A 27,936-nucleotide genomic window follows, 5' to 3' on the forward strand; every position below is an offset into this window, starting at 1 on the left:
CTTAATCATCTGTGTCATTCACAGCAACATGCAATTTGTAGTGTTTGCGTCGTATTGTCAGCTCTTCAGACCGCGATCATACAGCCTATTCTATTAAGCCTCGCTGAATCTTAAATCCTAGAATTAGCTTCTCAGACGGGTGTAATCAAGACTGCAATTACCGTACTTGCAGTGAATCAACTTTTTTTTCCCCATCAGCCACATTCTCGGACTCAATTAAAGCAAGCACTCCTACAGTCTTTAGTCGGGAGCCAGGGGGATGATGGTATTGTGAGCAGCGGGACGCGCGTTGAAGGTAGATGGGGCGTTATGTTTGGAGCGTCCCCGTGTTTACTGTCTGTTTGCGGCTATCAGGGCACACACAGAGACAGATGAGGCACAACAGCTGGCCCCTAATGCGTGTTGGGTAGGATCAGCCCGGTCCAGTCACAGCACATCAATAGACCCATACGTTAGCTGACAGGGAGAGCACTAAAATGTGCTCGTCTAGCAGGTGTCATGGGCCCGGCCCCAGCACAGGTGATAGGAAAATAGGCAATCTGTCTTTTCGCCGGAGAGGTGCGGTGAGGAGGGTGGTGGGTTGCCACCGGACATCACAACTTTGATCCTTCACAACAAAGAACAAAAGGGCTGTTTTACACAATGACAAACATTCATAACCTCGACCAGCAGCACTTTTTTCCCTCAAATGACTGGAGGGACCAGCCAGGTGGTCGCTGGGCTGACGCCGAGCCTCAGTGTCAGGCCGGATGTGTCACTTACCATCAGTCCTCACAGTAGCCTAAGCCCACCAAATGTTTTTATGTTTGTGCTTTATGTAGCAATGCTAACAATTTAACTGTCTACTTCCTCAGGCTTGTTCCTCACTGTTTTCATTTCTCTATTTAGAATCAAAACACCCACTCTTCTTTACCTTATCATTATGTACAGTGACAGGCTATAATTTGATTAAAATAGAACAAATAAAAGAGGAATTTTGTTTTGCACATTGGATAACATTAGGGTAACATCTATTTTGAAAGCTCCATTATACTGGAAATTGCAAGTCTCCCAGACTAAAACAAAAAATTAAAATTAAAACCTGTTAACAAGGAAAAAATTAATAATTCCAATTTAGATTTTATAGACGTGAGTCTAAGCAGATGATTGCATCCTCTGAGGTCGTTATCGTAGACTTCAAATTATTAATATCTTCAAAATGAATAGTTTGATTATAATTATAATAACAATAGTCCCTGTATTTGCTTGTACTACTTGTTCTATTGTGCTGGTGCAGGAGATGTAACGCCTTTTTGCCATTTACCCTGCAAACTAAATTTATGCAGCTCAGACAGGATAATAACCACAGTGCATTTATTACAAATGTGGAATTAATTACAGAAGTAGAGTAGCAAATTATTGAATAGATAAGTCCATAGTATTTCTTTTTTCTTTTCTTTTTTTTAATCTGTGGTTTCATCAAAGTACAGCTCCTGATACTAAATCTGAGAGCAGCAGATACAATCAGCTTTTATCCGCTGAAATATGGTGACAAGTGCTCTAACATTTCAGTCATTGGCGTGTATGATCTTAAAAAACAGTGAAAATAACATGACAGTGTTGTCTGTGAAACATAATTCTGTCTGAAATGTCTTTATTTTGCACTTTGTTTCCCCACTCTGTCTTACCTTTTGTATTAAACAGCTCACAGTGGCTCATGTTTATCTATAGAAAGGGCATTTACTTGAGTCAGATGAGTTCAGATCATATCAGGACCAAGAGCATTAATTCAGTATGCATGATAAAAGCAGGAATTTGTCATGATCACATTAGTCAGCTTCACGGTTAAAAATACTTATGAGTAAATGAAGTGTGTTGGCACAATCAGGGGCGGAGTGGGGCACCAAAATCTACCGGGAAAATTCTGACCGCACCGGCCCACCATCGGCCCAACCCCCCCGCCTCCCCCCCCCCCCCCCCCCCACACACACACACCATTTACATATTTCTGTACCGCTCACCACTCAAACAGAGCTATGTGTCATTCCATATGGCAAAATAGCCTATATGAGTGCCAGAAGCAAAAAAAAAAAAAAAAATGTGGGTGAAACAACTTAATTGGGGGTCTGGGGGTCCTCCCCCAGAATTTTTTTTGTAAAGGCTACACCATTTCCCATATTCTGGTGCATTTTAACCAATACATCCATGATTTTAACACATTGTTACTTTTATCTAGCTAAAAAAAAAAAAGAAAGAAAGAAATTACAGAAATACAGAATGTGAAAGAGCTGCAATTAGTGCCTCCCAAGCAGATTTAGCCTACTTAACACTGTTGACCATAACATTACATCCAGTCATGTTTACTCCTTTATTTCCCCTTCTCAACTAGTCTGCAAATTGATTTTACTGACAGCGCGCTGCAAACGCCACGGTTTCGTTTCGGGTCTTGTCCTACTCACCAATATGCTTCGGTGCCCATGGAGAAGACAGAGCAGGCTGCTGCTGTGATGTGAGAGGTTCCGGCTCGTAACGGTACCGCGGTCCGCGTACCGCCGCCCCCTGGCCCACTTACAGTAAAGCACGGACTTTGTTGTCTTGTTAAATTAATATAACTTATAGATAACGTAACACACGGGCAGGACTGATCAGGTTTGCTGGGTAGCTTCCGTGAGTCGATCTGTTTTTAGCCGCAGCCGCTAGTTTAATGATAACTTTAACAGTGACAGGCTGACGCATTTCCCATGAGGCTTTGCACCATTCTACATTACTTTAAGAACAAACAAACTAATTAAATTGCTGGTTATTTTATATTTTGTGGTCATGGAGGTTTTGTAACATTGAAGTAAAATAATTATATAAAGATAGGAGGCTAAACAAAAATCATTTAGTAGGCTGGATTGATGAGAGTCTGATTCACTATCGCAACCATGAGTGAGAGGTAGAGAGACATGAAGGGGTACAAATAATGGGTGGACTTTTACTGTGGTATAGAGGAAGAGCTTGGAGATTATCGTGGAGACTTGTGAATATAGTTACTTTTAACTCATGATCACCACACGGCCACGCAGAGCAGCTTGCGGGCCGGCTCACTTGGGTTTATTGGCCGCCGGCCGACCGGGAAATCTCCCGGTCCTCCCGATGGCCACCCCGCCCCTGGGCACAATACATATCACTCCGTATCTACACATACAATACATCTTCCAGTTTGCTACAAGGCTCATAATATTAAACCATATCAGGGATGTCTGGCTGCTTTTCAGAATCTATGATGTACTGAGTCTGCCTTTTTTTATATTTTTTTTCACACATGCGCTTAAATCAAGATGACAGGTTTTTTTTGTTTTTCTAACAGTCTGGTCTCAGCTGCTTAAACCATACTATGACAATTGAGGTAGGACAAAAATAAATGTGCAATGTGATTGACTTTTCTGAAATAAACAGACTTGTGCATATTGATTTTTACATCATAATAACACAAATGGGAGCTGGTGATCGGCTTCTCTCTCTGCAGCTACAGACTCCTCAGCGCCAGGTGTAATAGAGTGAAACGTTTCTTTTTAGGGTGCACAATAAAATCAATTCATTTGCACTCACTGTAGTTTAGAAGCAGTCGGCTGCTTGCTGTTTTTCTAGTTGTTTGTTACATTTTCCTTCACTAGTTTTTCTCAATTGCTTTTACTGGCGTACTTGTTTGAGCTTATTGTTATTTTTTTATTGATTTGTTTCTAGTTCTTAATCTGTCCCTTGTCTGATATGTCTGGTTTTTAAATGTATTTTTGCAAACCAAATTCCCATGTGATACTATTGAACTGAAAAGGGTCAATGTAGTCTGTAGTCATTGTAGCTAATAAGATAAATGTAAAACTAAACATTCAGTCTTTTTATTGTCTCTAAATGGATGCAGAGATATGAAATTATCCTTAACTACCTCTTAATAGATAAATGGGCAAAAGCAAATTCAGCAAATTAATGGCATGATCGTTAAGATGCTTAAAATGCATTATACATTTTAAATTTGGGAGACTAAACCTCTGAACCCTTTTATCCTGTGTTTTTCTTCAGGCAGTAGCAGAAGGCAGTAAATGGCCTTTTGGTGATTTGACTGACAAAATATCCTCTTTGTGTGTTCTAGCTCCTAAATCCCATCCCCACATCTATTTCTCTGAAAAAGACTGGCAGTAGTCCTCCCACATTTTCTCTAATGTGCAGGTAGTAGGCGGTTACCTGGATGCCAAACTACGTCCTGGTCTACAGAAGTGGCCCATCATTTAGACAGGGAATGTCTTAAAGCGAGACGAGGCCTGTCATGCTAAATTTAGTCGGACTAACATTTCCCTTTTTCAAATCCTGAATTGTCATTTAAACCAAATTCACAGGGTGGTTCCTCGGCACACGTCCTGTCAGGGTCATCACCTGCCTTGCATTTCAAAGTAGTTCTAAAAGAAAACCTTGAATACCACTCCATTATCCAAATGACATTCAAATGCTCTTAGAGTGAGCCTATAGTGTTAGTCTTGTATTTTCCTGGTACTTTTACAGTCAAACAAGAAAAGCCTTGATTGCAGTTACTCACTAGGACTCTCTTTTCTATAAGAACAGGATGACATGCTGACTTAATTTATAAAAAGTGCTCTTATTAATTTAGATAATGATCTTTCATGACGTTGAAGCACTTTCCACTATTCCTCATACTTTCATACACATCGGTCGACAGCCATGATAAGATGTCTCCACTAGGCTCGGCTCGGATTCTATATTTTCTTGCAGCAAAGTGCCTCTTTTCAGATATTTATTGCCAGTCACCTAATGCTTTGCTGTTGTTCATGCACATTATTGGGTTGGACGTGGAAGCCATTTCTGTCTCTGTAATGTGGACCATAGCCATCAAGGCTCTTTATGGATTTGGGAAAGCGGGGAGGAGGAAAAACCCAGACCCAGATATTGTTGCCATTGTTGAAGGAACTCAGGAACAGGGTCTGCTGTGCTCAACATGTACGCTATAACAACAAAGCATACATGCTGAATTTGTCCTTATAGTGTTTTTTCAGGATTTTACAATACACAGATGACAGATTGAAAGGCACAAGTCTCAATGGGAGGATCTCAAGGACAGCTTAAAGAATTTGAGTATTGTTGAATGAGGCTGTAATCCCTCTGCAGATGTGAGTGAGGGGGAAAGAAAGAAGCTGACCATTGTGTTGGTATATTCAGTTTCCCTTAGCGTCAGTTGAGCCTGCTGTAGCTCCGTCTCTGCACTGAAGTCTCCATTATACTGACACTGACTTGAAAACAAAACATTTACTACCAATACAGGAGTGCTGAACTGCTAGTCTTCCAGACAAAGATGGTATTTTTTCAGTTGGTTTCTAATGGAAGTCTGTGGGCGGCATCACAGTCACCGTCTCGTATTTCTAGTTAACTAAACTTTGGAGATGTTATTACATCCTGTAATATTTAGAGCACTGAGAGGTAAATGATTTTCAATCCCAGTATGCAGATAAACAGCCGTGTGTGGTGCAGGTTCAGCGTGATCAATTTTTCAAATGTCATTTTACTTAACCACACAAGTGAAAAATTGAGTTTGAGACATCTGCAGTACAGTGGCACAAAAGGTAGACCTGCATCAATAGCATACCTCTATGTAAACATAACTTACAATCTTACACCTCTGCATACATTTCTAAAATGATCAAATGAAATTAGATAAGACAGAAAGTTGGCGCTAACATTGCCAGCACCTTCTGTACAATGAGAGCTGTTCCCCCATTATCAGACGGTGCATGTCTTCAGCGCTTATTTGCAGTGAGGTGTTATTAGCAGCGTAGCGGCGCTGTCCCACCTCATCACATCATCTGTCAGAAGATCATCAGTTGCCTTAACGGCCCTGGAGGAAGATCCCTGTGTGCTGCTTATCTGGTTCAGACACACACAACCTCTTGTCCTCGGGAGAGGAGGAAAGTACATTTACTCAAGTACTATAGTGAGTTTCTGATGTACTGGTGCTTTGTTGAATATCTCCATTGTCTCTGAATGTATAGTCTTATTCCACTTCCTTTGTGAGATAATTTTACTGCACGCTCTGTCACAGGTTACGTCACATATGTTTGGGTTTTACATGCAACACATACAGTATAAACACCATAAGAACAGATTGGATTATCCAGTAGTAGCTATATTAGGTTGTTTATGGGAGAATCACATGCATCAGCTATTAAAATGCTGCTTACCTGTGAACATAATATACGTAGATCATTTTCCATCATTAGAAGGTTCATAGTTCAGAATTAATACTAATGGAAATATCTAAGGTACAGTATGTTTACTTCTCACGCCAGCCTTCTTCATTAAAATGCTGCTAATTTAATTCCAGTAAAGTTATAAAAGACAAACTTAATTAGAGTTCATACTTCTTTGTATTGTCAACAAATCCTATATGAAACGACTGCAACCAACAAAAAAGGACCCTACTTATAAGTATTGTCTTTATATCCCAAACCTGATACACTGTAGCTTTGTTATTCCTTTGTGCCCTGGAGCATTGTTGTCCAAAAACTATTAAAGCCACATCAGTGGGCTGCTGTGTTGACAGGGGTGACATGTTCTTTCTTTTGAACATTGGAGCTGCAATTTATTTTGAGTCAATCCCACACACAGTATTCTGGGTACAAACTTTTGCCCGGTGCCAAATCCTCATACGAGTACCAAATGTGCATAAACCCACAGCCCAGTTAGTATAGTATACCCACTTTATTGCTGTTTGTGTAAATGTTACCCTAAAACCGCAGTGTCCAGATGTTTCAGACAATTGTTACGCCTCATAGAAAAATGAAAACACATCTGTGACTTGGTTTTTTAAAAATTTACATCTTTGCCTGGAATAAACAGGATTGGGCCTGAGAGTGTCAGACAGGAAACTGATGCCAGAAAGTAACAAGAGATGGACTAACACACTTTTGGCATTGGGATCTGGCAAACCATTCACCAGTGGGAAATAAACAGTATATCTGTGACTGTCTAAATTTAATTGCTCCTCCTGCTAATCATAATTCCTCACTGTCCTTAATTACCCTCTAAATTTTCTGCTTAAAAACATTACAAACTCACTGACACCCTATTTATCCTATAAACTCCTCATTTAGTACCTCTTTGAAGGAAATTGATGAGGTAAAAAAAAAAGCACATTTATTTTCCTGGTACAGAGTAGTTGCGTGTCACAGGTGTGAGGAGTTACATTATGAAGGCATCAGCAGTCTCAGACTAAAGTAGCTTAAAGCCTATAACATTACATCTGATCTGCAGGGTTAAGGCAGAACAAGCACTGTGCTCAAGTGTGGTGCCATCTCTTCCCTTTCCCTCTTTGAGCTTCAGTGATGTTAAAGCAAAAGAAATTAGACTGTCAGGTAAAGGGGGGGGGAAAAGCGGCAGAAACATCAGCTCGGTTTTAGGAGGTTATTTTATTTGGATCGCATGGTGAGCAGCTGGTCCTCCCCCTCTCCCATTACCATTTTCTTTAAACCTTATGTGCAGTTTATCTCATTTTCACCTCGGTGATGTCTTCAGTGACTGCACACTGCCCTGCGTCATTATCATTATATGCACCTATTAGTGTACAGGGTTGGGTGTTCTATTTAAATTTCATCACTCTTAATGTTCATGTCTAGGTGAGGAATCATGTACAGATTACACGAGTGATCGCCAATGTGCTGATAAAGGTCAAGTAACATGACTCATTCCTGAAAGAGAAAAATATTCATTAAAGGAATGAGGCTGGGCTGTTGGACTCGCTGCCATCGCTGGGAGTTTGACGGGACATTATCCGGATCAGCGCTGTGTTTATGCCTGAGCTGGTGTGAACGTTACATGCGGCTGCTGTCACAGACTCGGGACTTAATTTTATTCACCAAAGTTAGGGGCTTCATATATAATTTAGCCTTTTCTCCAAATTGGCCATGAAGACTCAAATTCATTTTTTTCAGGTAGATTAACCTGAAATAGAGGAGAAAGTGTGTTTTGAGTAATGAAGGCAGGGCCTCTTCCAAAAGTGATTTGTATTCATGCATTGCTAAATCACAGACACCAGTGTGTCTTTGCGTTTGGTTGTGATGTCAGGAGGAATGGAGAGAGACGGAGGGAAAATAAATAAAAATAAAAATGGAGAGGATAATCAGAAAGCAGTTCGGGTTGAAATGAGTTTCCCCCTCTGCTCGCTGCTTGTGCCTTCAACTGATACCCTAAACACACGGAGAGTTCAGATGTGCTTTGGTTTGCTTTGGAGGGAAAGTCATATCAGATAACAAGCCCTGTCTTTCATTTCTAGACAGGTTCACACTTATCTACATAATTCCCAGTTATATTTCTCTTTCTGGTCCGGAGACTCTGGATCCGAGTCTTTGCCACTTGTGAACATGTGACATTATGGTAAAAGCGTTTGTCGTTTGATAGTAGGCTAATGCTGCCATATGTCACTTCTTACGGTTCCTACATTCATTATTCCCGTCACATTCATGGATTACAGAGCCTGTAGTTGGCATTTGATGCAAGTCTCTGGAATATTGGAGATATTCACATACGTGTTTTGGTTTGTTATGTGAGCAAAGACAGTCTGCAGCCGTGCTGCCAGCATGGCAATGTCAGTCTGTTGTTTAGAAACATCCCAGTTGAGATAGTTCACTGGTTTAATGCTTTGGTTTATAATCGGATACTTATCACCTTCCCCTGACCTTCAGTTGCACTTTGTTTTAGTGCTGGTTAGCAAATGTGAGTGTGCTAAATGAAAAGGTTAATACAGTATGGTAAACTATTGCCTCAGAGGTCCTATCTACAGTTGATATAAACATTACTCTGTAGACCTATTAAATGCATTAGGCAGATGTTGTTAATAATTGTTTCTCTGGTCAAGGAACACAGACAGCATCACTCATTTTAACTGATTTTATTCTAAGGAAGAATTATTAGCTTCTGCGAAGACCTGTAGCTTTTGGCATGTTTGTATAGACTAGGCAGAAAAGGCTAAAGAAAGAATCTTTTGACTTTGAGCAAATTTTCTTTTTCACAAGACTGTGGTCGGTCACACTGTGCAAATTACATTTACACCTCCCTGAGATCAAATCACAGTTCAAACCAGGCTGACCACTATCGGTGCATTTACACCTGAAAATTAACATGTATTTTTTCTTACTCGGACTGGATATCGAGAATCATGTCACACTTAAATTTACTGACATTCCATTATTTTAAGGTTTATAGCTCTTGATCATCATGGCAGTGTGCCTCAATTTCTGCAGTTTGAATTGCTCCACAGTTGTAAAATGCAGTGTGTGAAACCTCTCATTTTAGCTGCAGGCATATCCGGTAATTAAAGGATTAACTTGGTAATCTAAATTGTCTCTTGTCTTTTCCTTCCTCCTTCCTCCCATTATTTCCTAACATCCATTTCAAAGATTTAAGAATGCCTGCTTTCCCTCTCCGTCTGCGTTTCTCTCTCTTCCCATGCCTGGGCCAAGCTCTGTAATCAACTTGCTTCTGGATAACCTCGTTTCCGGCTAAGCGTAAGGGGACGACAAATCCATGAGCTTGTGCGTGCCTTGGATGGCAAAGACGGCGACTGCGTTTGCCCCTCCTGACAGCTCAGGATATCTTCAGTTCCTTTGAGGATAGCGTGTAGTTATTAAGTCAAAATGTGTTTAAATCTCTGTGGCTCTTTTGAAAAACATCATGCACTGAACCGCCAAACAGGTGCAGCTTTGAAGAATCGGAGGAATTTACATCCCGAGATTTGCTACAGCAAGGCATTTTGAATCTTCCTCTGAAATGAGCCAAATCTATCAAGTGTTTCTCCCCATGTCTGTGCAGAATTTGCAGGGCTGCTTTTTATTTTTTCTTTACTGTGCTTTGTGAAAACACTCTGTAGTCTCTTGAGATTAATTGATTTTTCAGAATTTCTGCAGATGGATTTTTTTTTCTGTAAGATTTTGTTGATTATTTGGCTTAGTTGAAGTGACCTTATACGCCGAAAGTGTTCAACATTTAATGGCTAAATTTTGAAAACTTGGCCTGACAAAGCGGCGATGTTATGCAATTTCCTTGAATGGTTTTTCTCCTGCCCATTATGCTGTTTTGAAGGCCAGAGACACGTCTCTGACACAGACACACAAAGAGCACATTTTTAACTAATGCAACTTGATTTTTGCCATTCTGTGTTTGAATTATACATTTCACCTAAAAACGAAGTCTTTCATCTCCTGGGATTTATTCAATTTAATATTGGGTCATGATCAAAAGTGATTTAAAACAAACAAAAAACTCGGATTAAACAAGCGAATGTTCTAATTTTTTTTTAATTAAACAGAATATTTCTATGTTGCATATATGCTATATGTAACTCCAGAAGTTAATGTTGTTACTGAAATATTCAATTCAAGGCCCAGAGTTTTTTGGGGAGTCACAGTCAGTGATCAAACTTTTGAAAGAGGAAACTGATTGTTTGAGAGGGCGATTCAGCCATGAAACTGGATTGTCTGTGGAAACATCTGGAAGTTACTGGGGACAAAGCGTCAGCTGTGGCACTTGAGTGATGAATATGGAGATTTCGTTCAATCAGAAGAGTCTGTCCACACAGTCTCGTCTTAATGATGCCTCTAAGAATAGAAATGCAGCTTCTGAAACACAGGTGTAACCACATAACCGTTTAAATTGAAAAAAAATGCGTTTGTTTCATGTTAGCGTTCTCGCTGTTATGTACACAAATTCAGACTCCCAGCTGTTGATCTTGTTAAATATCACTTTTAGCCATTTATTCACACGTTTGCACAAACATGCACATTTGCGCAGACAAACATGCTCGCACACATGCAGCCTCCCTCACCTAAAACTCTCAAAATGTCAGCTCTTTTACGTTGACAGGAACTTAAAATGGTCTCATAGGTTTTAAGGCGACTGTGCCTTTCATGACGGCGATGCCTTGGAAGGCGAGCTCAGCTGAAGTTGTCGGAGAGCGTCAGAGCTGGTGGCAAAGGTAGACGGCATAAAGTTGCTTCCCTGCTTAGACCCCCCCTGCTGAGGTGTTGCTTCAAAAAGATGACAGGAAAAATTAATAAATAAAAATCAACAAACTGGAATAAGCAGATTGTAAGCTCCTGTTCAAAGGTGTAATGCTCATTAACAGTGCTGCTGTGCACCATATTTACACAACTAACAGCTCAAACTTTTTTTTCTCCTTTGTTGACAAACTGTTTAACAGAATAACTAAAAAGAAAACTGCATTTAATCATTCAAAGTGCTGCCAGTTTGAGTGGTGATGATTTATGTTGCCGGCTTTTGATGGCAATTCTTAAAGTTGACAATGTGACCCGAGCTTCAGAAACACATCTATCGTGGAAATATTCCCGTCAGGGAACGCTGTTGGCAGCATGCTATTAGTATCCTGAATTAATATATGCGCACAGATGTACAGCCCTGCATCAGTGTACATGCTTAGCAGCCAATTTTCTATTCATTTTAATAGGAGAAGATTATAATAACGTCACATGTGGCATATGAGAGAATAATTTACATACTCACCCCCGTCTTCGCTGTCCCTTCCTCTCCTTCTGCCCTTCTTTCCCTGATGTATAATATGTTTTAAGCCTCTCTCTATTCTTCTACCACTGATGGAAACGTGATGAGATAAGGTTTGGGTTTCCATGGGTTTCATCTCTACTACATGTTTATTTTATGCATCAGAGCCTTTTTGTGTATTTTTAGTGGTAGTGATTGATTGTTTCCCGGACCAACCTTAATGACAAGGGATGTTACATAGAATCTGAATTTGTTGGTGTTTGAGCATTTCTGTGTTAACATGCAGTTTTTGTTTGCATGCATAATTCTACATCTCTCACTGCCTGAGACAAAGACTAAGCTGTTTGCGAACAGCTTTCTCCCCCTTTTTATTCTTTTTTTGCATGCTTGCGATCTTTATTTTGCGTACGTGTGCATGTTTTGTTATTTTAACTCAGTGAAAGTGTGTGTGTGTGTACGTGCCCAGGATGGTACAGGTGAGTGTGTGTTTGACAGAGAATGAGAGCGTGTGTGGTTGAAGGAGCGCTTGTTGAAGCGTGGTTGTCTCATTGAAAAATTTATTCTGAAACCCAGACATGTGGAGGAGTAAATATTTGTCATCTGAGGACAAACATACATCAGTCAGCCACGCTCTAGATTATATATGATGCTGGATGGAGCTTCTCTTTTTTTCTCACAGATCCCATTTCCGCTTCTTTCCCTGTTTAATCGCTCCTACAGTTAATATTGTCAGAGGCTTATTGAAAATATTCCTAACTACACACAAACAATACCCTTGTTCCCCAGAACCCTAAGGTACATATATTATATTTAGAGTGATTACTAAATAAAGACACTCAGCGTTGTGTTATTTAAAGCATGCAGAAATCCACTTGAGCAAACCCGGGCACTCTGAAGGAAAACATCAACCAACAAAGTGGTTGTGACAAATTTGATCTTGGCTTTGTTGTTAATGGCAGCTAAACATGAAATGTTTTAATATTCTGGATAGTAATTTTAATTGAATTAATTTCAGAAGACATTGTAAGGCGCTGATGGTGTCATAAAACACTTGTTATAGCTGCTGTTCATCACTCTGATGTAAATTATGCCCAGTGATTGCTCAATGATGCTTTCCTTCGGGGACATGACGTTGTTAAATAAAAAAAAAAAAAGATAAATAAATAAATAAATAAAAGAAAATTGTAATTGGCTCCAAAGGGCACACGACGTGTTGGTGCCATGAGGGAGAAACACAAAAGAGGGTTATTTTCTCTCCAGCTATGGTTTTTCTCCCCGCTGACACCCTCGTACTGTGTTGCATTCAGCAATTCTGTTCCCTGAGTAGATAATAAGGAGTGAAATTAAAAAATAAATGCTTATTTCCACAAATGGTGATAAGAAAAGTTGACAGTACGTGGCACAGTGACACCAGCAGAGGAGAAGTGAGGAATCATGTGAGGAATTCCATTTCAAGACGAGACTTGAGATTATGTTTGTACGGAAAGTAAAAAAAAAAACACCTACTGTAGGCCTACTGTACTCCTGGAAGGTGATACAGCAAGTGACATTAAAGGAAAAATCTTTATGAAATATTGAAGATGGATGGTAACAAAAGACATGTACAAAGCTGCAACACTTGTGAAAATCTATTCCTGTATGCTTTTTAAAATGCAGTGGTGAGGACATCTAGAGTTACAGCAGTTACAGGAATATCGCCTTTTTCCAGATTTTTTTAGATGTGTTTCCAAGTGTTTGAGTGCATCATAACCACTTCATCATCTCCTCCTCCTCCTGTGGCTGTACCCGGTCCCTGTGTTGGGAGTGGACGTGGCCAGCTGGACAGATGAGACATGAGGATGAGGAGATGGAGGTGGGGGGTGTTCTGTGAGCTGCAGCAGTTCAGCCTTGGACATCATGGCTCAGCACACTGACAGCTGGTGCACCCTTGTGTGTGTGCGTGTGTGTGTGTGTGTGTGTGTATGCATGTGTGTTTTAGGTCAGTTGAAATGTCTCTCGAGAGAATAGCAGCTGCAGACAAATATCAGGTCGTAACACTTATTCTGAAAAGTACAAGAATCAGAAATAATTCTCCTCCATTCTCTCTATGTAAATGCGGGAACCCACACGCTTCCAGCAACACATGTTGTATCAATTAAGTCATCGTCATTGGCCCAACGATCAACAAGGGAGGCATTTAGCGTCCAGTGTTTGTTGTTTGTGTGTTTGTGTGTGCAAAATGAGCTGGCAGTGGGCTCAGATGCATTTAACAATTAATGGCAGCTTTAGCCAATCACATTCAGTGGAACCTAATGCAGTGCCCATAGTGCTGCTGTATGTCTATTTGATTTGTGCACTGACCCACAAGAAGTCTGTTAAGTGGCTGATACTCCCGTGTGTGCGTGCATGTGCGTGTGTGTGAGTGTGTGTGCACATTGACTTTGAAGTACATTGTGTCGTGACAATAATCTGAGCCAATTTACTACGCATCAGTCCTCCATTATGGGTTTGATATAAAGCAGTGCGTGACTAGAATGCCCTTCCCATAAAATGACAATTTATTTCTCTAAAGAAATTACGTGTTTAACCTCATTAACCTAAAGTGCATGTACTAAAATGGAAGACTTACCCCCCACTCCGTTTCGACACACACAAGTACAAACACAAGCGCACACAAACACAAATTGAAAACATCATCAAAAGTTGAGGGATCGTGTTGAATGTGACCCCTGCAAATGAGGAGCCAGTGGCGAGTTAACAGCATCAGGAGTTCATCAAGCCGCTCTCACAACTCGTCAGGTGTCTCAGGTGGCTTTGGTTCTGTCTCTGTTTCAACATCATCTGTTCTCTATGAGATGATTAACCCGGCAGGTGTGAGGTGAGTCTCGCCCACTGTTTTACTGAGCTGTCGTCTTCAGTCTGCAGGAAGTACAGAGGGTCAGCCCGCCCGGCTAATAGCCTTGGTCACAGAGCTGGAAGCCGGCCCATTAGAAGAAGCCGCCGTCATTAGGACCAACACACTCTCAAATAACCTGACCTACCGGTCCCACGCTGTTTATTAGCAAAGTTTTCGCTCCCAGTTAGAGCAATTATACTCACCATTCATGATGAACTGTGGCCTTTTCCTTGACATCACGAAATGAGAAACACGCTCTCGCATACATAGTAAATAATGTCAGGCAGTTGTGTCGTCCTGAATAGAGAGCTGCCATATTAATGACATTTTTTCTTCTCTGCAAATGCGTTGCAATAATAAAAGAGTGCTTAGAAAATGGGGGGAAAAAGAGCAAAGTGTCAGCAAGTGATGTATGTCGTTCATTGGACACAGAACATTTAGTTTTCATTAAGAGTTAAACATGTACACAAAACATTAATGGGGTTCAGCGGCAGCAGCAGCGGCGTGCTTCACTGTATCTCATCCTGATAAATTAGCAACTCAGCACACCCGGAGAGAAAAAAAAAAAAGAGGAGAGAATAAAGAGAGACATTAATATAATGTGTGGTGGGGGAGGAACTGACAGATAATGTCTTTATCCAAAGACTGGTGTTTATGACGCAACATAATATTATCCCTGACCTGGGTGTCCGCAAGCTGCAAGGATGAACGAAGGCTGTGTGAGGGAGGAGAAGAAGCAGGGAGACGAAAGGTCAGCATGAGTGTTGCCGTTTCATTATGAGAGATGTAGACTCCCATCCTCTCCTGCTGCACAGGGAGTGATGGAGAAGGTTGTTAATGCCTGGTCTGTCAGCCATATTGGATTCAGGGCAGTAAATTAATATTACTCTCCTTTTAAAAGGGTTTTATTTTGGGATTTACTGGTCTCCCCTGAGTGCCAGTGGTGTAAAGAGGTTATTTCCCTGTTTCTACTCCGTTCTCTTGTCCTCTCGCTATCACTTGCACAAGGCTAATATGTTTAGAGAGAGAGAAACTGTGTTCACAGAGAAAGGGGCGTGTGTGCGCTGTAGGCTCCATTGTGTCATTCAGCGTTTGTGTTGAACATTTTTCAGCGAGCGCAAAAAAAAAGTTGGCTGTAAATCGCGGCATTGTCCCCCCTGAAGGACGCCTTGTGTTATCTCCACGCGTTGGATATGTGTCTCCTCTCTCCTCTCCTCACGTCTCCTACGTGTCATGTGAGATTCTGGAGGAGTAAAACCAGCATCTTCACTCACACCATGAGATGTGAGTTTGAGTTAACTGGCTGTCTGGCTGTCAGTCACCGCCAACCAATCTGTCTCTCTCCCCTTTCTGGGCTTAATGTGGGTAAAGTTAGAGTCCTGGTTGAAGAGCCATAAAATACAGTGTGGAGTGGCCCAGTAGCTGAGACGGGATTTACAGCCGCCGGTCCATCGGCAGTGATGTTAAAGGGCTGTGATTAAGAGCTGGAGTAAAGACATGGACTCCACTATCCATCCGACCCAGCCAAGAGTACACAGGGACAAGCTCTGTCACTGTCAACTCTCCTTCAGACCGCTCTGTCTCTCTCTTTCACTCTTGTCTGTCCATCTGTCTCTGTCTCTTTTCATATGCGTATGTATGAGCAGCAATTCACCAAGGACACTCAATGTCTACATTAGATACTCGGTGTCAGCTGCATTTTCACTCAGTCCTGCAGCAGTCACAACAGCAGAGCAGGAAAGGTTCAACTCCTGCCTCATGTCAACTTGAAGTATTTGAAAGCTTTTTTTCTTCATTCTATTTTTATATTTTGGCATCGCTGTAAAATCTCTCTCTCTTTTTTTTCTCTTTTCCTCCCAAGGTTCCGAACACACGGCCACAGCAACACTTCCTGCCGCCTTCTCGGATCTGTTACCTCACTTCCTGGTGGAGCCGCAGGACGAGTTCATCGTGAAGAACAAGCCGGTGACGCTGACCTGCCGCTCCAGCCCGGCCACACAGATCTACTTCAAGTGCAACGGCGAGTGGGTTCACCAGGATGACCACTTGATTGAGCGGACAGTCGACCCAGCCACAGGTACGTGAGACAAACTCCGAGACAAACAACCAAAAAAAAAAGAATTAATCTGCTTTTTATTTTGGCGCTAACGTATCTAGTGCTGGGTAATTATTTCAGCCGTTTTTGGATGGTTTGCTGCAGATGTCTGACATGTACGGCTCCGTAGATACATTACGTGAAGTGTTTGCGTGCTGAAACTAAGGTTTGCAATTTGCCAGTGATTACTGTGCTCCATCAGGCTCTTGGCTCATCCTCCAGCCTATTTAGCCTGCCAGTCTCGTAATAAGCACATTGGTTTCAGTCTCAGAAATCTTCTCAATCACCTTGGAGACCTGTTTGTTTTTCTCTCTGTTGTGCTGCATTCCCCCGCCTCCGCCATCAGTGTCATAAACATGTATGACACTGATGTGGTGTGATTCAGCAGCGATCTGCGTATTCAAACCACCCATTCACAGCCTGACAAGTGATCAGGAACGGGAAACGTGGGAATGACAGGTTTTCTGTGGCAGCAGGAACACACACACACATGCAAATGCTTGCTCAGATTTGCTACTATACATAACAATGTATTAGAAAAAAAAAAAAAGATACTGGACTCAACAACTGAGCACAAAAGGACAGAGACGTCCCTCAAATCCTGCACACACACACACACACACACACACCAAAGCACCAAGATGGACGGTGTTCAAAGCAGGAAAATCTAAAGGCTAATTTGAGCGGGAATGTTTCAGTTCATACGCACACTTTGCCTCTTTGTTTTCAGATAAAGAGCTCAGAGTGCGAACATTTTATCCATCTGGTCTACAGGGTTTGGCATTAACATGCAGCAGCTCAGCACATGGAGGAAAAAACTGTCTAAAAAATGCCATGGGATTAACTAAATGTCGATTCCAGCTGATGCTTTTGTAGGTGAAGGTTTCTGATCTAGTTTATGATGAACGCAGATATCCTCCCATGTTGAGGCTTTGATTGGTGTGTGTGCTGACTTGTCCCCTCCTGCTCCTGTTCTTTTTTGTCTATTAAAACAAAAAACTGTTTTTTTTTTTCAAAATTCTCTGTTGCGTGAGTGACTTTGAGGCGTGGTGAGTGATTTGAGCTTCAGCTCTCTGAGGCACAGGAGCTTTTTCCTTGTACTGCAGAAGATAGAAGAGACTAAAATATGACTGTAGTTCCATGGAGTCAAGTTTTTATCACTATTCTGAGTACATTGACTAAAAGTGGAGGAAGAAGTGAATACACCCTGTATTTTAACTCTACCTCGTCTTGTCATGTCACCGCTGCTGTCACTCACACACTGTGTTCAGTTGTTTGATTTGTTGTACCTCGTGTATTAGGCACCGTTTCTGGATGCTGGAGTCATCTTTGAGTCAAGCTCTCGTGAATAACGGCAATAAAAGAGTATGAAAAGTTAATTGTAGCTCCTGTTTTGAGAACAGAAAACAAACACTCAAGGGCACGCTTGTGGATTTGGATCATTAAGAAGAAATTGTCAGCAAGTCAACACTGATAAAATTTGATCAATTCCCAACTCTATCTTCCTTCTTGTGTTGCTTCATTAACAGTTCTGCTCTCACGGTTTCTCATTTTTGTCTAGGGCAGGGATGCAAATTAAAAGTGTTGCCAATACCAGCAATCCTCTGAGAGGGAAAATAGGTTTTTACGGCCTTTTAGAAAACTGCAAGGTGTACTGTAACCATGACACACAGTAAAAGTGCATGATTATTGTCTATTCTAACTTCCCTGTGAACAAACTGGCACTGAAGTGAGTGGTTGCTTTCTTCAATGTCATGTAACGGATAAATCTGGTTTCACAAATCCGAACATGAGATTGGAGAATTTGGTTTCCCCTGGTAAACTTTTCCCGGAGAACATCAATTTCTCTGCCGTTCTCTGCCAGGGTAACCAGGTTTCTAATCAGCTTTTTACATGTACACATGTGCATGACGGATGGACTGCAGATACAGGAGACAACAAAGTGGCAGGATGAAAGAGGAGACAATTACACAAGTGATTTGTTCTCGTTTGCTTAAAATAAATCCATCCAACATAAGAGTGAAATTGAAATAAACAGAAAAGTAGTCCGAAGAAGTTCTAAGTGTGTTTCCACCACTCAACGTTTGGCCATTTTTTACATTGACGACACACTGGCACTGTGAGGGACAGCTCCACTTAGTCTGCCTGTCTCTGTACAGCATCTTCATCTCAAATTAACTATCCCTCGCTTCCACATTGAGGTCAGAGGTCACGGAAAAATATGATATTGGTCTGGAACCGGATTACTACAGATTACTAAACACATTCTCTGATTGTCTGCTCAGTGGAGTTTCCCTGTGCAACCTGCTTATTCAAGTGTGTGTAAACGCACTGATTGTATGACATGTTATCTGCAGCTCTGAGTTTTATGCAGCTTGCAAACTGGTGACATTGTGGAGCTTAACTTTGATTCAGTGAATATGAATCGCGTTTTGTCAATAGCAAGTTTTGTCAAGAACACGATGTGCCCCATAAACTGCAGAGTTTATGGGAACATCACATTACCAATTCACCGTTGCTCTGCCAACATTTAATGATGATGGACCATTTGCCATGTGGTTATGAGCCGTTATAGTCAGCATTTATTTGTCCATGAAAGAAATCTGTCGTGCCGGGTGCACGAACCCCTGCAGCAGCGAGGGGCTCCGTCTTTACAGACCCTGTGAAGTTCCAAGGCCCCCCTCGCAGTTCTCCACATCGCTCTGTGGTCCCGCTGCCTTTGATGATGAATGTGTCGTATGTGGGGCTGTGCAGTTATGAAGGACACGTGGTTGTCCAGAGGTATGGCTGCTCCAAGGTACCCACATCGATCTCTCAAACACTTGTGCTGTTTAATGTCAGCACTGCCCCGAGGAGTTTACTGATGGCTCCCTCTAATCCCCCTTCCTGCAAAAAACATGTGAGGTGCACACATCCATCCTCTGTGTGTGTGTGTGTGTGTGTGTGTGTGTGTGTGTGTGTGTGTGTGTGTGTGTGTGTGTGTGTGTGTGTGTGTGTGTGTGTGTGTGTGTGTGTGTGTGTGTGTGTGTGTGTGTGTGTGTGTGTGTGTGTGTGTGCTTGTGTGTGTGTGTGTGTGTGTGTGTGTGTGTGTGCGTGTGTGCGTGTGTGCGTGTGTGCGTGTGTGCGTGTGTGCGTGTGTGCGTGTGTGCGTGTGTGCGTGTGTGCGTGTGTGCGTGTGTGCGTGTGTGCGTGTGTGCGTGTGTGCGTGTGTGCGTGCGTGCGTGTGTGTGTGTGTGTGTGTGTGTGTGTGTGTGTGTGTGTGTGTGGAGCAGCACAGGCTTGTCAAGCTGTCCTCTCACCCTGGTTGTCACAGTCACGCTGGACTCTAAACTCGTACCTGTTGCCAAGCAACCAGGACTTCTGTCACAGAAGAAGCCACCCGATATCAACACGACGCCTTAAGGAGGGAGGAGTGAGGAGTTGGGAGACGTACCCAAGTTGACAAAAATTGATTGACAATTTAGACTCAGTGCAACAGTGAAAAATCACCCACTAAAAATAGCCCATTTCTCCAAGAGATTTTCTACCTGACTGAGCTGTTGTCTGTGCCCATGCTTTGCAGTGAGCAGAATCCAAGCTTGTTTTCTTCATGAACAAAGACAGAGATGTAAGTACTACGAGCCAATGGGACCGGGCAACAACAGTCAAAAACCTTCTGAGACATCAGCCCCAGTGTCATTGGCTGGTGTGTTCAAGCTGATTGGGATTCTCATCAAGGAACCTTGTTCCTTTGTTATGCAAATGAAGAGTCAAGCTTTGGATAGCGTTAATGCTCTTAATTCCACTAGTAAAATAATGGAAATGGCATGTAGACACATCAGAGTCAAGAGTCACTGCTGGAGATGATGCACACATTTGTTCTGCTGTCCTTTGTTCAACATGATAATCCTTCCTTCAGTCCTTAATGGATTAGCGGTTCATCAACTATAAAGCACACATACAGTTTCATTAGGCATTGCATTGGTTTGTCTTCACATACATGAGACCTGAATATTCATGACAGACTGGGGAGAAACAGCCGCTGCTGTGAGCTCCACAAGCCTTTCTGAGTTTGTCTAATACTCAATATCTAACTTTTAAGTCACAACCAGCGAATAAAATGTGTCAAAGTAAAACAGATTTACAGTATTTCAGTCTTTTTTATGTAACCTTTATTTAACCAGTCTCATTAGGAATAATGATGTTCCCTGGCCAAGACAGACAGAAATAATAATGAGGTAAATATAATGAAAAACATGTCTAAAGCGTTAATCCTAAAAACCATTTAAATATTGCCTTAAAGAATATCCATGACCAATCAAAACAAGAAGTTATCGAATCACATCTAAAATACTGCAGCAGCCAGGGAATAATGAATTAATCAAGACAAACCAAACTTTGCTGAAAACTTTGTCAGGTTCCAAGCATCAATAAAATGAATTGATGAGATATGTATATGTATATGTATATGTATGTATATATACAATATGTAGGCTACAGTTCCAATAGTTCAGCCAATAAGTAAGCAGTTCTCATATGAAACTGGTTCCCTACCCCCTTCAACTTCAAACTACTTAATGGCAATACAAGACTTTTGTATGAGTTTGGCTTCCATGTGAAGAAGCCTCTTGATTAAAAGTAATTGATGTACTAAACACATACAGTTGTTCTGGATTGCATCACAACATACTGATACAACAGTGTTAAATAACACTGCAATACAATAACAATAATGTAATGAAAATTGTTGTATCCATACTGCTCAAAGCTACAAATATTCAGAAGTTTATGATCAGTATACCACATGGTCAACTTAGTCTTACCGTACTTAAGAAACAATTATGATTATTATCTAAGTGATTATAAAATATTACATCTGATAAATTGTATTATTATTAGAGAGTATTAGAGAAGCGAGAGAATCAGACTTCAGCTTCCTGTCTGTAGCATAAGTTGAAAGTCCAACTACACTGTTTCCAAATACACACTTGATAACCAGTGCACTTGCCTTTCGTCAGCTGCTGCTGCAAGAACATCGAGGGATTCCCACAGTCCCAGTGAATTTGGTGCATGTTTTCATGACCAAAGGATATCAAATGGGAAAACTAACTAATCAAAGAGAGCAGAAACTGTAATCAATAACCATTATAAGTGGAAGAACTGAGTGGAGGTTATATCAGAAAATGAAAACATGTTTCAGAGATTAAATGAGCCTAGACCTGCACTGCAAAGGCGATATTCAGCAAACGGCATCCATGTTCACTCCCAGTAGGCTGAGGCAGACGTCAAAGTAACTTGAAGGGTTTAAATTAATAACAGACCCAGGTCTGAAGTGCAGACGTGTCTCAGTCAGGCTGCTCAGATTCAAAGCTCAGGCAGCAGAAGACATGACATAACCACCTACAGTAGCTGTGACCTCTGCCCTCATCGGACAGGTCTGTTTATTGAAACGGATTCTGTGCAAGAAAGACAAAGGAGCTTCACTGTACAGATACAGTTGGACTTACAGTGCCAACACTTTGGCCCCCTTTCACACATACACACATACTTCTGTATTCACACACACACACACACACACACACACACACACACACACACACACACACACACACACACAGAGACACACGGGTACAGACAGGGCCACTTGTCTCAAAAGCCCCTTTGAACATGGAAAAGGAAAGAGATGTCACAATTTGTCCTTCCTCTCCTCGTATCAATGTCCGATATTGATCCATCCTCGAGTCTATCGGTTCTCATTACCTGTCCTCAGTAACTTATCTCAATTGCCATGGCTGTGACTGCTTCCAAAGCCCCAGTCGGCTCTGTGTCTTTCTCAGGTCATCCTTTATAGAGCAGGAGAATCTGAGATGTCTGGCGAGTCCTAATAAAGACATATCCCCTCCGAACAAATCAATGCTGACAGTGTGTTTGCATAGATTAGGAGATTCTCGCACACTATGATTTCTCATCAGACACATGATGAGGAGAAGGGAGATTGGCATTTGAGCGGAGGACTGTTGTATGGGCCAGACTGATTTGATTTTGTTTGCATTTCATCTGCCAGCATTGATGGAAACGATTTTGATCCACGCGTCGCATCGTCACCGGAGCAGCAAAACCCTCTCAGGTGGAAAATACATGCATTTCACATTCCTATTTCAATAAACCTCGCCAACTGCCTTATAAAGATGGGTGGAGATTATATTTTCTTTGTTGATTGAAGCGGATGTTGACATGGTCTCTACAATGAAAACAGAAGATGATGGAGAAAATAATCAGATGCTACACATGTGCCTTGTACCTAATGAAAGTACATTTTTCAGAGTTGGCAGTGGAATCACACATGCAATATTAATATGCTCTTTAATATTCCTTTTTCAACAACCCTACACATCATTTCAAACTGCTATAAAGGAATATAACCTCTTACTTTTTACCCCTCGATTTATCAGCACCTGCCCCTGTCCTCCGTCAATCCTTTGAGGACTAAATACCACGTATGACGTAGTCAGTAAATCTTTTAAAACCATCTATCACTTCTGAATAGAACTAATAATGTGTTATAGCACCACAGGGCTAACCCCTATGCAGGCAAACCAGCGCAGATTAATTTGTATAAAATATGTATTTTCTGATTGACTAGATCCTGGATTGTAATGTGATGACATATTTAATTTCTGATCTAAGGGGGAGATAAGCTAGGCTTAGCTGAAATGATCTGTAACCTTTATTTTAATACCTCAATACTTATCCATGGTATTATAGCAGCCAATCACCTCTCTCACACCAGCTTCCACCCACTCTCCTCTCTCTCTGTCCCTGTGGTATACATCTTTTCCTCCCCTTTTTTCTGGCCACGTATAGGTCAACAGCTTGGATGTAGATATACACCTTTACCTTTGCAGGAGACTTATAAAAGGTCCTGTTACGTGAATGACATTTAGTAAAATGTGAAAGCAGCGGCGAGCTCACCGTGATTTTGTTGTTGTCAAAATTCAGGTTAATTCAGGATAGTCTTCCTAATAGTGTCGGGCCAACACAACAGTGATTAAACATGATCTTTAATGGAATACTGAAGGAACGGTCCTACTGCAATTGAAGCAAAACCTGATAGGTCTAACGGCCAGGGCCTAATGAACAGAAGGAAATAAGAGAATCATGGGGGAAGAGGACAATATAGTCCTAAATGAACGAAATGGCCTTGTACCACCTGCTAAGCATCGATCAGTAGCCAAGGGGACTAATTGATAATGCATTATTAGCTGCTACCCCATAATGGGACTTGTATTTCATCCTGTCCTTGATTGCAGGACTGAGGGGGGAAGGATTTGGCCATGAAGCACCGAAAAACAGATGGCAAGGTGAATTGTTCCCGTGACACATCTGCCAACGTGTTCTATTAGGCTTCGCAGGCAGGTCAGCGCGGTGTCTGCATCCGTGTGTGTGTGTGTGTGTGTGTCTGTGTGGAGGCAGGCCTCTCTGAAAGCAAAGCAACACACCTCAGAGTGAGGAGGGAGTCAAAGTGAATTTAATTGAAGCCTGTGTTTGTCTGGCCTTGAGACAACTGCAAGTGTTTTTTGGAGCAGTGAGACAAAAGTGAGGCAGGCAGAATTAAACACCAACCAGCTGTGCTGATTGATCTCACCGCTACACTCCGAGAAAGGCAGCACCTCTAGGAGGAGCCTCCAACTTTGTGCAAGTCATATTTTTATTTGGAAATGTGGCATACATATACGGTCTGCTGCTTTTGAAGTTGGTCTTGACATGTAGGCATAATGAACTTCAAAATTAACTGCAATTAGTGGAACAAAAGTGGAAAAAAAAAGATAATTACCATTTGTCAAACAACAGCACTGCTGTTCCAATCTCCCACACGCACAGCCTTTGTCCTCCCACCAAAACGTATCCAGCGTCAGCCTCGTGCTTTGCTTTTTCTAAAGTCATTTTCATATTTGTCAGTTCCACAAAAGCTGTGCCCTTGCTGGTTGAAATACATTCAGTCTTGGTGGATCTTAGTGGAGTTATAAAGATGTTATTTACCGTAAAGGCAGGCATGTTATCAATATTGTCTCAAACCTGCATTTGCAGTGTAATCAGTAGTACGTGCAGCAGAGGTGTTTAAACATCTTTGTGTCCATGGTGATTCATCGTTTTTAGATGACAATAGATTGCTAGTGCTTTCTTCTTCATGAACGTATGATAAGAATTTCCTCAGTGCATTTCCAAAGTCACACAATAGTCTGTGTACTTTTCTGGAAAGCAGCTTGGTCCTCAGAGCTACATGGAAATATTTTCTTAGATCTGTCTAACCGTAGTTCTAAGCTTCCTGCTCCCTAACCGTGACATCTGAATAAAATGAGGTCTGTATGCTGCAATGAAATGCAGCACATGCATTACTCAGGCCACTTGTACTGCCCTTGTGCTGAGCAAATAGAGGCCAAAGTTGCAAATGTGCTTGGATTTCACAATGTGCCTCAAAATGTTCCCTTTTAGCACGGTGGGACTGTGAATGGAGCAGAGAAGAGCCACAGAATTTCCGTCCTGCCTTGTTATTTTTCATTGTAGGCAATGAAGTTTTGATATTTTTCTCATTTTAAATTTTTTACAGTAATGTAATTTTATCTTTCAGCTTACCTGCACGTCCCTCGGAAATGAAAGACATGAGTGTTATGCTGACAGAGGGAGACAGAGTGGGAGTTTGGGGTGTCAATCAACACCTGTTCTGCTCAGATTCGTTTAAAAATAGTGGAGCAGGGAGGTGTCGTGAGGGAGCTGACAGATAAATAGTCCATGGAGATTTTTGATAGGCAGAGCTCCTCAGTAGCTGACAGTTAATGCTTTGTGTGTTTAGCCCCGAGGAGACTTTCAGTATAGGTATTTTACACAGTCCTCCAACAAACATCAACTCTCCATTCTCCTCTTTTAAAACTAGAAGCTGCAGGGTGTCTTGGGTATGGGATGGTGGTGGTGAAGTGAAAGAACTATTTTATGCAGCGAGGAAAGAAGAATAGCTTCAATCTTCTCATGAAGTGCTGTGTTAAATGTGAAAAGGAAAACAGAAAATCTTCCACGGAAGTGTCACAAACAAGAGGTCACATGCAGGTGGGATTCAGCTTTTATAACCAGTGGTATCCAAACCAGTCGTCTGTATTTTACTCAGAGAATTTTGCTGCACAGTCTCAAGTGAACCTTACAATTGATGGACCGTGTATTTGCAGGCCAGTGTACTTTGGGTCAAGTGGGTGACAGAGTGAAAAACAGCCTGGAAAATGTGTTCTGCCTCGTGTTTCGCTGAATAAAAGTCCAAGTCAATCATCAGCATGTTCCTGCCTACATGCCAATGCATCTGTAATCTGCATTGTATGGCCAGTGTGTCGACCACTAACACACAAAGAAGAGAATTCAGAGGCACCGGCCACATGCATCGGAGTGGGTGTTCAATGAGGCGTGTTCGCAACAACAAGAGCAGCAGTTCTGGTCTGGGAGCCATCCGAAGGCAACCTTGAGGATTGTATGCAATTCAAATTAATAATTCATTCATTGGCTCTGTTTTAGACCATGTGTTTGTTTTCACAAGATGTTTGTTATTTTTTCTTTCTTCTGTCTTTCATGCGATCTCAGAGCAACATGTACTTAAAGGGCAGACAAAGGGCAGAGATTTTGATTGTTCAAGTTAATTTCCAGTATAACTGAAAACCTAATAATAAAAAGAACCAAAAAAGCTGTTTTCAGGAAACAAAATATTGGTATTTGTTTGGCATCAACTGTGTCCGTTCCTCTTTTTACAGTCAGCTAGTGTGTCTTAGAAATTTAACAGAGTCACTTCAGGACTGGAAAAGAGCCAAATATTCATTGATTACAGCTTATTCTTTTCTGTGACAGTAAACTGTATCACTTGGGGTTTTGGTTGAACAAAAGTAACAATGTAAATTTGCACCTTGGACCTTGGGGCATATTTCACCATTTTCCCCACATTTTATGCACTAGATCAATTCATTAATCATGAAACACAAGACAGATGGATCTGTAATAGAAAATGGGATGTAAATGAGAGGCAGCCCTTCTTGTGATTTTTGCAAACATCACAACTCTTGTCTTTATAATTATAATTTCTAAATCACCACTTAATATTTTTCTCCTTTTTAAGCAGTTTTACCCTCTCTGCTGCATCTGTGCATATTATTTCAACAGCTCCTTCTAACATCTGCTGCTTGTGATATCAAACCAAGCTCAGGGGTCCACTCTGCATTGACTCCATTTTCCCAGTTTTCAGCGTCAGGTTATTTATAAAGTCCACAATTCTCTGTCTTGCATCTACACCATTAATAATAAATACATCACATTTGAACAAAGAAATTAATATTTAAAGGCTCAATCCGTGTTCGGTCTACAGCACTTCATCCCCTCATGCATCACATTGTAGTTGACTCTGGACACAACAACACGGTCCACAGTAGAGATGGAACCATGTAGACTCAACGTCATGTGACCACAAGCTGAACAGATTACAGACACATGCTGTGAACATTTCACAAGCATTATACTTTTAAGATTTGGCCTCCATGTATTATACTACAGGATAGGTAATGGGGCTCCACACTGTGCGAAAAAAGATCATATTGCCATCACATGGGCAAATATAGCAATTTCTCTTGGTGTGGTGATTATTGCTTTTAATTTTCACTTAAAAGATGATGATGATTTCTCCTTTATTTCTTGAGAACATGATTTGTTGGTGTCTCTCTAGCAACACAAAATTCATGGTGCTCACAATGCACCACAAATAACATGTTTTACCCATATCAAAAAAAAAGTGCAGCCCTAATATACAAAGACTTTGCTTTTCGTCACAGGAAATTGTTTTAAGTCATAATTCTCAGTTGGAAGAAAAAGAAAGAAAGGGGAAAAAAAATCAGCAAGATACTGTTTTATTTTTTTCGCCACTGTAAGGCAAACAGCAGCGGCTGAAGTGCAGTATGGATAGTACTATACATACTGCAATTCAGCCGCTGCTGTTTGCCAGAGAACCTTTTGTGCGTCATGGTGCGAGGGTGGTAGGTGCAGACTTGAGGGTTTTACTTTGCCCCACAGACCTTCAGGAACGATTGATTCAGAGTCACACAAGTGTTGTGTATCCACATCACAGCATGGTGTTGACACAGAGCATACAGAGGTTTGTCATGATGCTAGAAAACATTGTTTTTCATGTCCGCTCAGCCGTGACATTACAAACTGTTAACATATCCTCATTTCCTAACAAGGTAAAGCAGCTCATTACTTGGAAATCAGGAAGGTGTCACAGTGGTTAAGTGCTATGAATTTTTTAGTAATAGATCAAACTTAAGTTTGAAGTGTAACTGATACTGTAGGTACCTGCTAAAATATTCACTCTTTCTAAAAGTTTGACATATGCTGTAAGTTAACCCTTTTCTGTTATTATTTTTTTGTCATA

The 27,936-nt window shown here is 41.3% G+C and overlaps 1 protein-coding gene across 1 annotated transcript in view; it reads left to right on the forward strand.

Annotated features, from left to right (window-relative positions):
- unc5a (unc-5 netrin receptor A) overlaps positions 1 to 27,936 on the forward strand; it is a gene marked incomplete at its 3' end in the record, with an annotated part of 127,911 nt that overhangs the window by 51,992 nt on the left and 47,983 nt on the right. The window contains exon 2 of the mRNA XM_083980466.1: positions 16,272 to 16,487. Coding sequence (XP_083836592.1) covers positions 16,272 to 16,487 — 216 coding nt within the window. The remainder of the gene's footprint in view (positions 1 to 16,271; positions 16,488 to 27,936) is intronic.

Source organism: Trachurus trachurus (genome assembly GCF_905171665.1).
Source record: "Trachurus trachurus genome assembly, chromosome: 10".
Classification (NCBI taxonomy): Eukaryota; Metazoa; Chordata; class Actinopteri; order Carangiformes; family Carangidae; genus Trachurus; species Trachurus trachurus.